Consider the following 14884-nt stretch of genomic DNA (forward strand, 5'->3'; position numbering starts at 1 on the left):
CGGGATCGAAAGATAATCTTTCTCTCTCCATTGACTTTTTCCTAAATAAGGTCCCATGAGTCCCACCGGAAGGGGAGGGACCTCGCCTCTCTATAGAGAGGCGAAGTCCCGCCCTTCTACTTCCGCCCCATGGGACCTTATTTCGGAAAAATTATGCATAGTCAATGGGGAGAGAAAGATTATCTTTCGATCCTGTTTGAATTGTGCCACGAATTACACATATGATGTTTGTCAATTTAAAAGATAGTTGTGCAAGTCAAGAAAAAAAAAGTTTCTCGTAAAACTGTGAAGTAACACTTATTTTTGTGTGAAATCGCTCCATGAACTACATCTCTGGTCTCGCACAATACACGTCAGACGTCACCAACACCAGAATGAGGCGAAAAGTATTAAACCAGGTGAAAATCATTATGTCTGGGCATGTTGAGAGCTATGGTTGAGACCTGGGTTGCGGTTGGATAATCCACGAATTACACATATGATGTTTGTCAATCTTAAATAATAATTTCCATGTAAAAAAAGTCACAGTTTGTCGTACAACTGTTGAAATATAAGACTATGAAAAATACGCAACTAGAAAGACTACAAATCCCAGAGTCCCGGTCCTGCATGCTGGCTCTTACAAACCGACTAAACTCCCCTTTTGTGTATGTACAGCTCTCAACATGCCCAGACTTGTAGTGATTTTCACCTCTTTTAATACTTTTCGCCTCATTCTGAAAGAAAGAAGTCAAATGTACCAACGTGACGGCCGTCTTGGTGTGTGGTGCGAGACGGGAGATGTAGGTCATTGAGCGGTTCACACAAAAAAAAGTGTTACTTCACAGTTTTACGACACATTTTAATTTTTTTGACTTGTAAAATTATCTTTTAAATTGACAAACATCATATGTGTAATTCGTGGCACAATTCAAACGGGATCGAAAGATAATCTTTCTCTCTCCATTGACTTCAATGCATAACTTTTCCGAAATAAGGTCCCATGGAGGTCCACCGGAAAGGGAGGGACTTCTATCGCCGGAAGTATTTGTTAACAACATCCGGGTGGTTATTGGAAAAATTGGCGGTTGCGTTTGCTGTTGAGTTTTCGTTTTCCTGACTAAATCTGAGAACTTTTGCCTAACAAATGTGAACTCAAACTATACTTAACTGTACATGCTTTTACAATATGTATATATGTGTATCTGCAGTGTTTGTTAATGTTGTTGCATGTTTATGTGTGACAACTCAAAACAAGTTAGCCGACAGTAAACTTTGCAGCTAGCAGCTAAAGCTAGCTGACTAGCTTTGAACAACAACGTTAGCCGGTCACCAGTTTCTTCCATCTCGGGATAATGGCGAACCCGGCATTGTTGCAGAAGAAGAATGGAAAATACTTGTGGTTTGCTCTTCTCGGGTTAGGACTTCAACCAGACAAACTCAACTTAACCGCTAAACGCATCAACCTGGGACCGTGAGTCTGCTTTTATTGTGAATTATAGCATGTAAATACTGTGCAATGTTATCTTACTTAACAATGGGTTGTCCTGTATAGCGGTGATAACGACATCTCAACGTTGGTAACAAATACTTTAAGTTACATTTTAAATGTTCCTTCTCAGTGCGTCACTTTTGACTGTATCATAACTGGGTTAAATGCAGTGGTCTAACTAAGTAAAGTAAAGTACTGTATTTAAGTACAATTTTTAGGTACTTGTATTTCTACTCCACTACAAATCAAAGGTAAATTGTGTACTTTTACTCCACTACGTGTATTTAATAGCATTAGTTACTTTGCAGATTTGGATTAATGATGTGTAATGTAAACACTTAAATAAGACTTAGTTACACCTGGAGTAAATTCCACAAGCTACCATGCAGTAAACAAAGGATTAGCTGCACCTTTACCAGCTTTGATAACACTCTAATGCATCAATAACTATAATCAAAACATACGATATATATCATTCTGAAATGTGCCAATCTGCATAATGAGTACTTTTACTTTTGGTACTTAAGTATATTTTGATGCGAAGCTTTTTCTACTTTTACTGGAGTAACATTTTGATTGCAGGAATTGTACTTGTAACATAGTATTCCTACACTCTGGTACTTCTACTTTGACTTAAGTACAAGATCCGAGTACTTTTTCCACCTCTGATTAATTGTTATTTTATGGCCAACAGGAATATGTTCGACAAACCAAACAAGGATGCCTTCTACATAGTAACCCATTTCCTTTTGGAGAGACTCAGCCCAACACGATTTAATGAAGCATACAGGTAAAGTTAGTCATCATTACCTATTTTAATTCACATATAATGTCTTGGAATTATTGTTATAACTTTTGATATATTTATTTTTGTTTAGGCACTGCTGGCCTGTGTTGTGCCACAAAGCAGATGCGGAGTTCCGCAAAGTAACCTGCGCTTGGCTGCGAGAAATAATGGTGAGAAATTGTGTTTCTTTTACATTCATATATTCTTCATCTGTCCAGTGTTGACAGATAATGTTAACCTAGTTATGTCATCACAAAGAGGACATTGTGTTCACAACTTCTTACTTCCCCGCTTTCCTTTCATAATTTCTGCTCTTCACCCTAATCTTCTCCTTGCATACTACATTATAGTGTTATAAATGTAACAACAATCAAATGATTTGTTTTACCTGTGTGTAGGAGGAAACTGCAAATGCGGGATCCAAAGTGGTGGCATCCTTGTTCCTCTCACCCGGAGGCCCCAAGTTTGTCAGCTTGATGCGTCATTTGGCCAATCACGTCATGCTGCAGAAAATGAAGACATTCACAGCAGGTAAGTCAAGTTAAAAAAAAATCATATTATGTTCTTTCAATACCACCGGCTGTTTCATTTGTAGTTTGCCGTGCAGTTGGCACGTAAAGACTATCATATAACCTTGGATCTTGTGATTGTCAGATGATAGCTGGGTTCCTGAGGCTGCAGCGCTGCCGGCTTCCTCCCTGGACATGGCCGTGAAGAGGATGGACCTGATTCATGCCAGGTTTCTGAAAGCTGCAGTAGATCAGGATCGTTTCTTTCACGAGTACCAGAGCCGAGCACAGTAAGTCTATGGCAGCTGGAGACAACTACATGTTAATCCATATTTACACCAGCAGCCTTTTACTTCACTACTCCGGTAAACCTAATTGACATTCAACTTTTTTGGCGGAGGTTGTGTCAATGAAAATCCAGTCTGGAATCACCAAAAAGTATATAGTAGTCAATTTAAGATGACAGTCAATTGATACAAGAGGGGAGCTGTTTTCCCTTTTTAAACTAATTTGATAATACTTACCATGTTGAACTTTATTTAATAATGTATCATCTGTTTGGCCTGTTGCGTACACTTTGTATCTTGTGTGTGACTCTTATCTGTTACTATCTTTGCAATAAGATATTACTTTTTTGAATCTTTTGTCACTGCTGTCGTTTCATTGGCTATTTGTTTTAAGCCCCGTCTGTAAATTGTGACCTCATTTGTAAGCCAAGGGTTAACGAGACCAGTTGGCAGCAGCTGGAGGTGTTCGTAGTCAGACGTTTTAATTGGTCAAAGCAGTAAAACACAGGTGAAACAAATGTTGTTAACGACTGCTGTTTCCCTAAATGCCCCAGTGAGCCAACCATAGACACTCCTGCGTGTTTCATGGACACAGCAAATGTCTATGTGCACATGTTGAAGATTTCAGAGGTTTGAAGCTTGCACTGGCTGTGGAGTAATTCATTTTATAGCAAGTTCTGTTGCGAGATGGTCTACTGCTATTGGTATTGATGTCTTGTTTTCAAAGCTTTTTGTGTGTTTTCCCTTGTTTTAAAGGCTCCTGGTGAAGTCTATGAGGGACATCAGAGCAGAGGGTGCCAAGTATGATGAGCTACTCAAGTATGTTTGACTTTTTCCATCAGTACTTCAGCATTCATTGTTTTTGTTTCACTTTGTTTAATCTGTCTTTCTTCTTTCAGGCGCCACAGCAATGATTCTGCACAAGAGGGAGCCTCTCTTTCTGAGAAGGCCAGAAAAGTATGTAACGTTATGTTTGTAGAACTTCCTACAAAACAAGGCTATAACAAGCTCACACGAGCACTTCATTTTCTTTTCTAAAGGTGCGCTCCTTGTGGTCGGACATTGATGGAATGCTGTCGGCCACCAAAGAGGAGCAGAATGTGGTGGAAAGTGTTTTAAAGGGAGATGTAGATCAATACATCCTGGACGGGACGGATCAGGTCCTCAAGATTCCTCGCAGTCTGCTGGAGAGAATTGAACAGCTCTCTCATCAGGTGAGTGAAGATCAGTCTGTTCACTGTGTTACTGAATGAAGGCCTGTTAATTACTATACACAGGCTTTGAGTCACTAGTGATTGGTTTGAATGCACTCTATATTCCCACACCTTGGAATTCACATCACATTTAGCTCACATTTAAGATGAAAATGCTTCTAGATGAGTCTCATACTCGGTGTGTGTTTTACAGTTGAGTTCAGGGAATGTGTACGAGGCGGGTCAGCTGAACATCCTGAGTGTGTTTGAGCTGACGAACCATGCGCTGCAGCTCCTGAGAGAAGAGCGCTGTCTGGTCTCTGAGGCCCCCAAACCTCAGCTCAGTCCTCAGCAGCTGCAGGTGAAATGTCAGCAGATGGCCCGTGCACTGCAGAACCTCCACCTCATCAGGTACACTTTAACCCACACTGAAACACAACTTCTGAGGAGCCAAAATATCACCCATTTTATAGTTGGATTTTTCTTGCTCAAATATATATATATATGCATCTTTAAGCCCTGTGCTACTGGTGGTTTGGAAACTGAAATGGTTATTTGAACATTTGTTATCATGGGGGAAAACATTCTGTAAAGTTTTTGTTGGCTTACTGAAAGTTGAGTACCATTCGTTTAACCTTATTTTGATTCTCTTTTTTTCCCAGACAGAGGTTTTCCAAGGAAGAAATTCCTGAGCTCAGGAGTGCCATTGGAGAGTTGGAGGCTGCATGGGACAGGAAGTGGATGGATACGCTCAAAGACACACCGCTTGTCTCTTTTCTGAATGAAGATCCTGTAAGTGGTCCTGTGGCATTTTGGGCTTTATTGCTAGTCAGTGTATTTTATTTAGAAGAAACAAAAATAATAGGTTTGTCAGTATTGGATAACCCTATCGCAGTACTAACATGTTTTGTAACTTCATAATGGGGTTCACCCTAGTTGCATATTGTAATTTAATATTTGTCCCTTAGGCCCTTGGCTTCCTCTCACCAATGGCTCCACTGTCTTTTGAACCGGCCGCTGACGCTAGCTACAGAAGTAGCATCTTCTCACAGTACCCTGCATCCCTTCTTGGTGAGAAAAATCTAATTATTTTAAGCCATGTTTTAATTTGAGGTCTGTCATGTTTCTAATCAAACTTCTTAACATTCCAGAGAAACCTGCAGAGAGTAAACCACAGGAAGTCCTCCTCCCTAGTTATTCTAAACCGATGAGGTAATGTTGCCTTTTTTTATTAGAATAATGAAGCATGAGTGTGATGGGAGGCAGATACCTGGGCAGTGCTGAGCCGTGCTCTGTCCGACACTAGTCCTCCCGACAGCATCCATGCTCTCTGATGACCGAGGCGAACTGAGAGAAATCGCCACGGACAGATACGGAGCAGACACTCTTTATGTCTATGATTATAGATACATGTTGATCATATTCCAAATGATGCTTCAAAACGATTTGATACAGCCCTAATATGCTACTAATATAAGAACCTAACCTCCGGACCGGCACTTATCCATTCAGACACACTTAATAAGATGGTTGCTTTTGGATTAGAACAGGGAACACACTGTTTTCTAACTGCTTTAAAGCATTGTGGAGAACATGTGCATTTATCTCTGTTCAACTTCAGCTCTTTGTCTTTAAAACAGCCCTCAACCGTTACCAGCTGAGAAGTTTGACAGTCCTGTCGTCACCGCTGCAGCACCGTCACAAGCAAACGCTTCTCTGGACTCGCTCTTTGACACCCCCCCGTCCCCCCTCCGGAAGGCTCCAGCAGTACCACCCCCTCAGGCTGTTATTGTATGTCAGGAATCCTGTTTATTGTCGCTCCACCTTTTTTTAAATGGTGTTTTATACCTACTTCTGTAACACTATATTTAACAAAGCTGTGCTCTGGGTTTTTTAGGCCAGTGTGAGGAAGATTGCTCATGTTCCTCAGAATGCAGCACCCATCAGGACCAAGACTCAGATTTTAGACATGGAGTGTGATAACCTCGCTGACCAGGTATATTTATGGTTTTCAAAAAAAGCTACGTTTGTAAGTCTGCCATGTGGAGGGATGGCGATAACCAGATGAGAAACACAAGGGTAGGATTTTTAAATAAACAGTTCCGACGTGTCATTGTTTTAGTTTGCCGATGCTGTTGCTACAACCAGTCCCACAGCAGGCAGGGTCAAAGGTCTGGATTTGGACGGCCTTCTTGGCACTCTTCATGGAGATCCCTTCTCCACCAAACAGCAGCTGCCACGCACACCTGAGAGGCTGAGTAAGTCAAGACCTGTTGCAATTCACCTCAGCCTTAAAGTGGGAATTCTGTGCCAAACAGAAGCTGCTTTTAAAGACAATATGAGCTTCATCTGGACAGTTCTAATTTTAATAATGAAGCATGAGTGTGAAGGGAGGCAGATACCTGGGCAGTGCTGAACCGTGCTCTGTCCGACACTAGTCCTCCCGACAGCATCCATGCTCTCTGATGACCGAGGCGAACTGAGAGAAATCGCCACGGACAGATACGGAGCAGACACTCTTAATCTCTGTACAACTTTTAGTATGGAAATATTGATTTAACATCCTTAAACGACAAAGGCTCTATGTAAGCTTTACTTATCAAGTTTCCTGTTATTTTTGAGATGCAAAGTCATTTTGAGAGGTTTTTATTACAATGACTTGCAATATCTTTTTATTATTGTTTTTGTTTACTCGTGTAATTGGGCTTCCATATAAAGGTAATTGGTTTATTTAGAATGGCATGAGGTTTATGGTTTTCTGAATCTTTCCTTTCCCTTGATAAATCTTTCTCATTGTATTCTTTTGTTTTGAAGTTCTGGATGTGAAGAACTCCTGGCGTAAGGCAGTTGCGGAGGACAAAGCTGAGAAGATGAAGCGGATAACAAAGTTTAACGACAGCGTTAAAAGTTTGCACACACCCCTCCACGAGAACATTGAAGTGCAGAGCCAGAAGGGAGTCTCGCTCAAATCTTCCCTGCTGTGGGACACCTTCGACACCGAGGCCCTGGACAGCCTGAGCGGCACGGGCAGCAGCGCCGTCCAGTTCAGCCTCAATCAGGAGACGCTCCCAGAAATGCCGAGCTACGATAGCCTGCTGAGCCTCGACGATGAAGCGGTGGATATGAACTCCTGGCGTAAGGCAGTTGAGGAGGACAAAGCTGAGAAGATGGAGCGGATAACAAAGTTTAACGGCGGCGTTAAAAGTTTGCTCACACCCCTCCAGGAGAACATTGAAGTGCAGAACCAGAAGGGAGTCTCGCTCAAATCTTCCCTGCTGTGGGACACCTTCGACACCGAGGCCCTGGACAGCCTGAGCGGCACGGGCAGCAGCGCCGTCCAGTTCAGCCTCGATCAAGAAACGCTCCCAGAAATGCCGAGCTACGATAGCCTGCTGAGCCTCGACGATGAAGCGGTGGATATGACGAGTGAGGATGATGATGAGGAGCTGCTGATTCCCTCCCTGAAGACGGAGGAGAAGCAAACCCCACTCACCACACATCCTCTGGGCCGGATCCAGCAGGCGTGCAGCGATGGCTCCTATATAAGCAGGCAGAGGACAGCAGAGTGTCTTCTGACGGATCACACAGCTTCCGGTTTGGACAGAGACTGGCTGATGGAGCCTATGAGTTCAGTGGAGGCCACAGCAAAGGTCTTCTCACTGGATTTAGACACTCTGAAGACTCCTTCCCCATTAAAGAAGCAGGAGTATAGCCTCCCAAAACTGATCACTTTCTCCCCGATGGATGACATGAAGTGAATTGTAAAGTGTGCTATAAATAGCTGTAAAGTAACCTACTTAGTTGCCATTTAAATTACTTTTCTCTGTTTTTAAGGTAAGACATTAACTGCTTTAATAAAATTGTAAATATCCATGGTTATTTTTAGTATTGTTTGTCTGCAGGGAAACATTAACATCTTGTAATTTCCAAGATATGTTTGTCCATTAAACTATTGATAAAGATATTGTTTGAGTCCTTTGTGTTCATGAACAGTTAGTGTGCCCCTCACCTTTAACCTTGGTACACAATGTGTGCTCAAATATTGAAGGGAATCAGTAAGTCAAGTTGATCAAAGGTGTAGAATTTGTAATGTTGGTTTAAGCAGTTGGAAATGAATCTATAACTAAATATTGATTTTTGTGGCTGACTGTTTGAACATATCTGAATTTGATAAGGTTTAATCGTTTTTACATTTGTCTTGCATTGAATATAAGATGCCAGCCATTGTTTTCATCAGAACGTCCATTTGCATTTTATGCACAAGAGGGAGCCTCTCTTTCTGAGAAGGCCAGAAAAGTATGTTATGTTTGTAGAACTTCCTACAAAACAAGGCTATAACAAGCTCACACGAGCACTTCATTTTCTTTTCTAAAGGTGCGCTCCTTGTGGTCGGACATTGATGGAATGCTGTCGGCCACCAAAGAGGAGCAGAATGTGGTGGAAAGTGTTTTAAAGGGAGATGTAGATCAATACATCCTGGACGGGACGGATCAGGTCCTCAAGATTCCTCGCAGTCTGCTGGAGAGAATTGAACAGCTCCCTCATCAGGTGAGTGAAGATCAGTCTGTTCACTGTGTTACTGAATGAAGGCCTGTTAATTACTATACACAGGCTTTGAGTCACTAGTGATTGGTTTGAATGCACTCTATATTCCCACACCTTGGAATTCACATCACATTTAGCTTACATTTAAGATGAAAATGCTTCTAGATGAGTCTCATACTCGGTGTGTGTTTTACAGTTGAGTTCAGGGAATGTGTACGAGGCGGGTCAGCTGAACATCCTGAGTGTGTTTGAGCTGACGAACCACGCGCTGCAGCTCCTGAGAGAAGAGCGCTGTCTGGTCTCTGAGGCCCCCAAACCTCAGCTCAGTCCTCAGCAGCTGCAGGTGAAATGTCAGCAGATGGCCCGTGCACTGCAGAACCTCCACCTCATCAGGTACACTTTAACCCACACTGAAACACAACTTCTGAGGAGCCAAAATATCCCCCATTTTATAGTTGGATTTTTCTTGCTCAAATATATATATATATGCATCTTTAAGCCCTGTGCTACTGGTGGTTTGGAAACTGAAATGGTTATTTGAACATTTGTTATCATGGGGGAAAGCATTCTGTAAAGTTTTTGTTGGCTTACTGAAAGTTGAGTACCATTCGTTTAACCTTATTTTGATTCTTTTTTTTCCCAGACAGAGGTTTTCCAAGGAAGAAATTCCTGAGGTCAGGAGCGCCATTGGAGAGTTGGAGGCTGCATGGGACAGGAAGTGGATGGATACGCTCAAAGACACACCGCTTGTCTCTTTTCTGAATGAAGATCCTGTAAGTGGTCCTGTGGCATTTTGGGCTTTATTGCTAGTCAGTGTATTTTATTTAGAAGAAACAAAAATAATAGGTTTGTCAGTATTGGATAACCCTATCGCAGTACTAACATGTTTTGTAACTTCATAATGGGGTTCACCCTAGTTGCATATTGTAATTTAATATTTGTCCCTTAGGCCCTTGGCTTCCTCTCACCAATGGCTCCACTGTCTTTTGAACCGGCCGCTGACGCTAGCTACAGAAGTAGCATCTTCTCACAGTACCCTGCATCCCTTCTTGGTGAGAAAAATCTAATTATTTTAAGCCATGTTTTAATTTGAGGTCTGTCATGTTTCTAATCAAACTTCTTAACATTCCAGAGAAACCTGCAGAGAGTAAACCACAGGAAGTCCTCCTCCCTAGTTATTCTAAACCGATGAGGTAATGTTGCCTTTTTGTATTAGAATAATGAAGCATGAGTGTGATGGGAGGCAGATACCTGGGCAGTGCTGAGCCGTGCTCTGTCCGACACTAGTCCTCCCGACAGCATCCATGCTCTCTGATGACCGAGGCGAACTGAGAGAAATCGCCACGGACAGATACGGAGCAGACACTCTTAATCTCTGTACAACTTTTAGTATGGAAATATTGATTTAACATCCTTAAACGACAAAGGCTCTATGTAAGCTTTACTTATCAAGTTTCCTGTTATTTTTGAGATGCAAAGTCATTTGAGAGGTTTTTATTACAATGACTTGCAATATCTTTTTATTATTGTTTTTGTTTACTCGTGTAATTGGGCTTCCATATAAAGGTAATTGGTTTATTTAGAATGGCATGAGGTTTATGGTTTTCTGAATCTTTCCTTTCCCTTGATAAATCTTTCTAATTGTATTCTTTTGTTTTGAAGTTCTGGATGTGAAGAACTCCTGGCGTAAGGCAGTTGCGGAGGACAAAGCTGAGAAGATGGAGCGGATAACAAAGTTTAACGACAGCGTTAAAAGTTTGCACACACCCCTCCACGAGAACATTGAAGTGCAGAGCCAGAAGGGAATCTCGCTCAAATCTTCCCTGCTGTGGGACACCTTCGACACCGAGGCCCTGGACAGCCTGAGCGGCACGGGCAGCAGCGCCGTCCAGTTCAGCCTCGATCAGGAGACGCTCCCAGAAATGCCGAGCTACGATAGCCTGCTGAGCCTCGACGATGAAGCGGTGGATATGAACTCCTGGCGTAAGGCAGTTGAGGAGGACAAAGCTGAGAAGATGGAGCAGATAACAAAGTTTAACGACGGCGTTAAAAGTTTGCTCACACCCCTCCAGGAGAACATTGAAGTGCAGAGCCAGAAGGGAGTCTCGCTCAAATCTTCCCTGCTGTGGGACACCTTCGACACCGAGGCCCTGGACAGCCTGAGCGGCACGGGCAGCAGCGCCGTCCAGTTCAGCCTAGATCAAGAAACGCTCCCAGAAATGCCGAGCTACGATAGCCTGCTGAGCCTCGACGATGCGATGAAGCGGTGGATATGACGAGTGAGGATGATGATGATGAGGAGCTGCTGATTCCCTCCCTGAAGACGGAGGAGAAGCAAACCCCACTCACCACACATCCTCTGGGCCGGATCCAGCAGGCGTGCAGCGATGGCTCCTATATAAGCAGGCAGAGGACAGCAGAGTGTCTTCTGACGGATCACACAGCTTCTGGTTTGGACAGAGACTGGCTGATGGAGCCTGTGAGTTCAGTGGAGGCCACAGCAAAGGTCTTCTCACTGGATTTAGACACTCTGAAGACTCCTTCCCCATTAAAGAAGCAGGAGTATAGCCTCCCAAAACTGATCACTTTCTCCCCGATGGATGACATGAAGTGAATTGTAAAGTGTGCTATAAATAGCTGTAAAGTAACCTACTTGGTTGCCATTTAAATTACTTTTCTGTGTTTTTAAGGTAAGACATTAACTGCTTTAATAAAATTGTAAAATATGTCTCTTGTGTGTAAATATCCATGGTTATTTTTAGTATTGTTTGTCTGCAGGGAAACATTAACATCTTGTAATTTCCAAGATATGTTTGTCCATTAAACTATTGATAAAGATATTGTTTGAGTCCTTTGTGTTCATGAAAAGTTAGTGTGCCCCTCACCTTTAACATTTGCGTTGCACTTTTAACATGGTACACAATGTGTGCTCAAATATTGAAGGGAATCAGTAAGTCAAGTTGATCAAAGGTGTAGAATTTGTAATGTTGGTTTAAGCAGTTGGAAATGAATCTATAACTAAATATTGATTTTTGTGGCTGACCGTTTGAACATATCTGAATTTGATAAGGTTTAATCGTTTTTACATTTGTCTTGCATTGAATATAAGATGCCAGCCATTGTTTTCATCAGAACGCTCATTTGCATTTTATGTATTCATTAGTTGTGTGTAACTCACATCAAACCTAAAATAACAGTCAGACTGGGGCAACACAAATATGAAGTTTTTCTGACGCACCTGTTGCTTTTTTTTTTTTTAATCTTGGTGTAACTTCGCTTAGTTTAAGATAGGGGGCGTCAAAAGCTGAGAAACCAGAGCAAAAGCAATAACTGATCAAGGCAAAAATATAATACCGGGTGTAAAACCATTTCACATTCACAATAAAACTCAAAATGTACCACTGGTCAAAATGATTTGTCTCTATTTTAGATATGATGTACCATTAAAAAGACATTCATAATTAATGCATATCCTTATTAAAAAATAAAATGAAATATTTAAAATAATTTGGATAACGGACATCTTCAGGAAAACGTAAGTCAATTGTGGCGACTGACATGCATTTTATGTTTGTTACAAATGTAATACTCTATCGCACTTCAATAAAAAACACTTAAGTGTTTGAATTTATGAATAATATAAACCACTTTTGGTTGAGTCTTGCAGCAAGCACATTTACTTTATCTGAATACATCTACGTGAACTATTTTGCATTGCAGTAGGTGACGTTAAGGAGTTTTACTTTGAAAGGCACACCGGAAGCTGCGTGTTCAATGCGTGCAGCTTGCAGCCGCTCGCCTCTGCTCGGGGCGGGTCCTGCTGAAAGAGACGTTTAGGAAGAAAGCTCCCACCAACAACACTCTCAGACACACAAACATGGCGCCTGCCTCCGCCGACAACTTCAGATGAAAGTGTGGCGAACAAGTGCCCAGCAAAGTTTCTAAGGAGTATTTGGAAGTACCCTTTTTCCGGCTATTTTTAACCTCTTTCGGTTTGCACAAATAGGAAATACGGAATATATCGAGCGGTTAAAAACAGCAAGTTGCCTACATGTCAACATTGTCTCTCGCTGCAGTGTAAACAGCTGGTAAGTGCTCTTTTTTTTAAACATGGAAATAGCTGAGACTTAGCAGAGTTTGTTTTAGGAATAACCAATAGCAGTTTAACTATTTCATGTGTGAAAACATGAGGTTACTTGCTGAAAAAACATGTTCCTGGTCTTTCTCTACTACTCTTTAATCGCGGAAACTAGAGATAGCCACGTATCACTGCGCAGGTTAATCACAGAAGCACATTTATTTTGTTTAATCCGCGGTGATTTGTATTTCCTGCATGAAAGTTGACCTAATTATTGGTCGGATGCAACAGTTGGGACTTGGGGAGAATAACCCCCGGGCCCTCCCCTCTTTTTGTACTCGCCTCCTCCTCCCGGCCGGGCCCTCCTTGACATGACGCCAGATCTCCTGGAGCCTGCCTAACCTGCAGGTGTCACACAATATCCTGCCTTAACATCCAATAGATAATAAGAAAACAAAAGAGGTTCAGCAGGGGGGGGGGGAGATAAGGACTACTTTGTGCCATGTCTGCATTTTGTTTGACCCTAACCCGAGCACGCAGAGTTGTGTAAGGTGCCCCTGTGTGTCAGGTGAGCACAAATGCCATTGAATGCATTACCCAAAGTGCTCACATATCTGCGCCTCAGCACTTGACAGGGTGCCAGCCAGCAGCAGTGTGACCCTAAAGGCAGCAGAGTACTCCCAGCTCCAGTGATTCATGGCATGCATGTGATGTTCCTGTTATGACAGCCATGCATGGCACAAGTCCCAGCAGAGCAGAGAATGGCAACTTCCTATTGTATTTAACTTATTTTAATGTATGTGTTGCAACCTGATATGGCAGCAGGAATGTCAGATAATAGCATAATCATGGCATGAGTTGGAGGAAATTGCTCTTGCAGAATTGACACGTGGAAACTGAAAGATCTCTTCCTTGACCTTGGCTTGGCCTGCCAGCGGCTGGAAAAGGGGAGTGGAGTGAGAGCTGCTCCCTGCAGCAGCAGGTAGAAAGTAGGTCATGGCTTTGTGTACATTGAACTTGCACTTTGTCACCACTGCCGGCCGTCTAAAGGCTCTGTCAGGTGACCAAGGAGAGGAAGTTGGCCGAGCGAGCAGCAGCAGGCTGGTTGCCTTGGCAAAAGTCAAATTTGGATTTGGACGACTGTAAGAAAACGAATCACAATTGTGACTGTTTTCTGAGTTGCGTTGATATATTAGTGCAGATCTTTTCTCTGACTCTTCCAGTGGCAATACAGCTGTTAACAATTCAGCCAACACTTTCAGTTTTCAACTGGCACTTATTTCTCTCAGGAATTGCACTACGACTGCCACGGCAAAGGTCATTTTATTATTTTATTGCATACAATTCCTTTCACTGACATTTTAACTTATTTAATGCTGTTTTCAGCCTCTCAAATATGCTTATTTACTGCTTTCTCATATCAAAGTGATGATTTAGGTTTTTGCCTGACAAAACATGACACTTAAAGAAATATTTCACTATTTTATAGACTAAACCTAGGATATAATGGGCAGAATATAATCTAAATAATATTTAGTTGCAGTCCTGTTTTTAGGTTTTGAACAAAAAAACACTCTTCCAACTTCCCCATAGCTGGCATGGAATAATTTTCACTTTGGTGAGATTCTTTCCCACCATTACCATGCTATAACAAATGGTTTTAATTGCCTTTTCTTTCTATTTAATTAGCCAGAAAAACAACATTATTTGTACCACACAGACTACTGACTACAGCCTGTCTTTAGGCTTGCTGAACTTACCTGAAACACTTGAGTGCATTTTGTTAAGCTGCCTGTTTGCATCTCTTAATACATATTAACTTCACACAGTGGTTTCAATCCAAAGAGCAGGAACAAAGATCTTGTCGGTCAGCCAGAAATCAGGTAACTACATCCTCTATCCGACCCTTGCACTCTGGTGATGTGCCAGTTAGTCGTCTTCTTTCAATAGGCCCCGATCTGAGCTGTGGTCATTTTTTCATTTAGGCTTTATTTAACAGGCTCATTGAGCTATT

The 14884-nt window shown here is 42.1% G+C and overlaps 3 protein-coding genes and 3 non-coding genes across 7 annotated transcripts in view; all 6 read left to right on the forward strand.

The window, feature by feature from the left end:
- The first annotated feature begins 1070 nt into the window (after positions 1 to 1070).
- LOC117487874 (HAUS augmin-like complex subunit 6) lies at positions 1071 to 8211 on the forward strand. Its single transcript, XM_034136617.1, has 16 exons — positions 1071 to 1453; positions 2166 to 2261; positions 2350 to 2428; positions 2657 to 2789; positions 2913 to 3057; positions 3811 to 3873; positions 3954 to 4011; positions 4095 to 4268; positions 4462 to 4658; positions 4910 to 5039; positions 5216 to 5318; positions 5399 to 5459; positions 5888 to 6038; positions 6145 to 6243; positions 6370 to 6505; positions 7062 to 8211. The coding sequence occupies exons 1-16, from the start codon at positions 1335 to 1337 to the stop codon at positions 8003 to 8005; spliced, it is 2688 nt and encodes an 895-aa protein (XP_033992508.1). The 5' UTR covers positions 1071 to 1334; the 3' UTR covers positions 8006 to 8211.
- Positions 5504 to 5634, forward strand: LOC117488001. Its single transcript, XR_004556490.1, has one exon.
- LOC117488004 lies at positions 6636 to 6766 on the forward strand. Its single transcript, XR_004556492.1, has one exon.
- A 63-nt stretch (positions 8212 to 8274) lies between the features above and the next one.
- LOC117487827 (HAUS augmin-like complex subunit 6) lies at positions 8275 to 11632 on the forward strand. Its single transcript, XM_034136545.1, is given in 11 exon segments — positions 8275 to 8306; positions 8423 to 8543; positions 8622 to 8795; positions 8989 to 9185; positions 9436 to 9565; positions 9742 to 9844; positions 9925 to 9985; positions 10040 to 10067; positions 10283 to 10358; positions 10455 to 11044; positions 11047 to 11632. Coding segments are annotated over 11 exon segments (1872 nt in total). The 3' UTR covers positions 11407 to 11632.
- On the forward strand, positions 10030 to 10160 carry LOC117488002. The gene has a single exon (XR_004556491.1).
- Positions 11633 to 12632: 1000 nt separating the features above from the next.
- The window catches only part of dennd4c (DENN/MADD domain containing 4C), a 32537-nt gene continuing 30285 nt past the window's right edge, over positions 12633 to 14884 (forward strand). For both annotated transcript variants that reach the window (XM_034136618.1, XM_034136620.1), the window contains exon 1: positions 12633 to 12880. The gene's annotated coding sequence lies outside the window, so the exon portion shown is untranslated. The remainder of the gene's footprint in view (positions 12881 to 14884) is intronic.

The sequence above is a fragment of the Trematomus bernacchii genome, unplaced genomic scaffold, assembly GCF_902827165.1.
Source record: "Trematomus bernacchii unplaced genomic scaffold, fTreBer1.1, whole genome shotgun sequence".
In the NCBI taxonomy this organism is placed as follows: domain Eukaryota; kingdom Metazoa; phylum Chordata; class Actinopteri; order Perciformes; family Nototheniidae; genus Trematomus; species Trematomus bernacchii.

Coding starts and splice junctions, on each gene's coding strand:
- LOC117487874 (XM_034136617.1), top strand. CDS start 1,335: ATGGCGAACCCGGCATTGTTGCAGAAGAAGAATGGAAAATACTTGTGG. Junction 1,454..2,165: donor AAACGCATCAACCTGGGACC/GTGAGTCTGCTT, acceptor TATGGCCAACAG/GAATATGTTCGACAAACCAA. Junction 2,429..2,656: donor CTTGGCTGCGAGAAATAATG/GTGAGAAATTGT, acceptor ACCTGTGTGTAG/GAGGAAACTGCAAATGCGGG.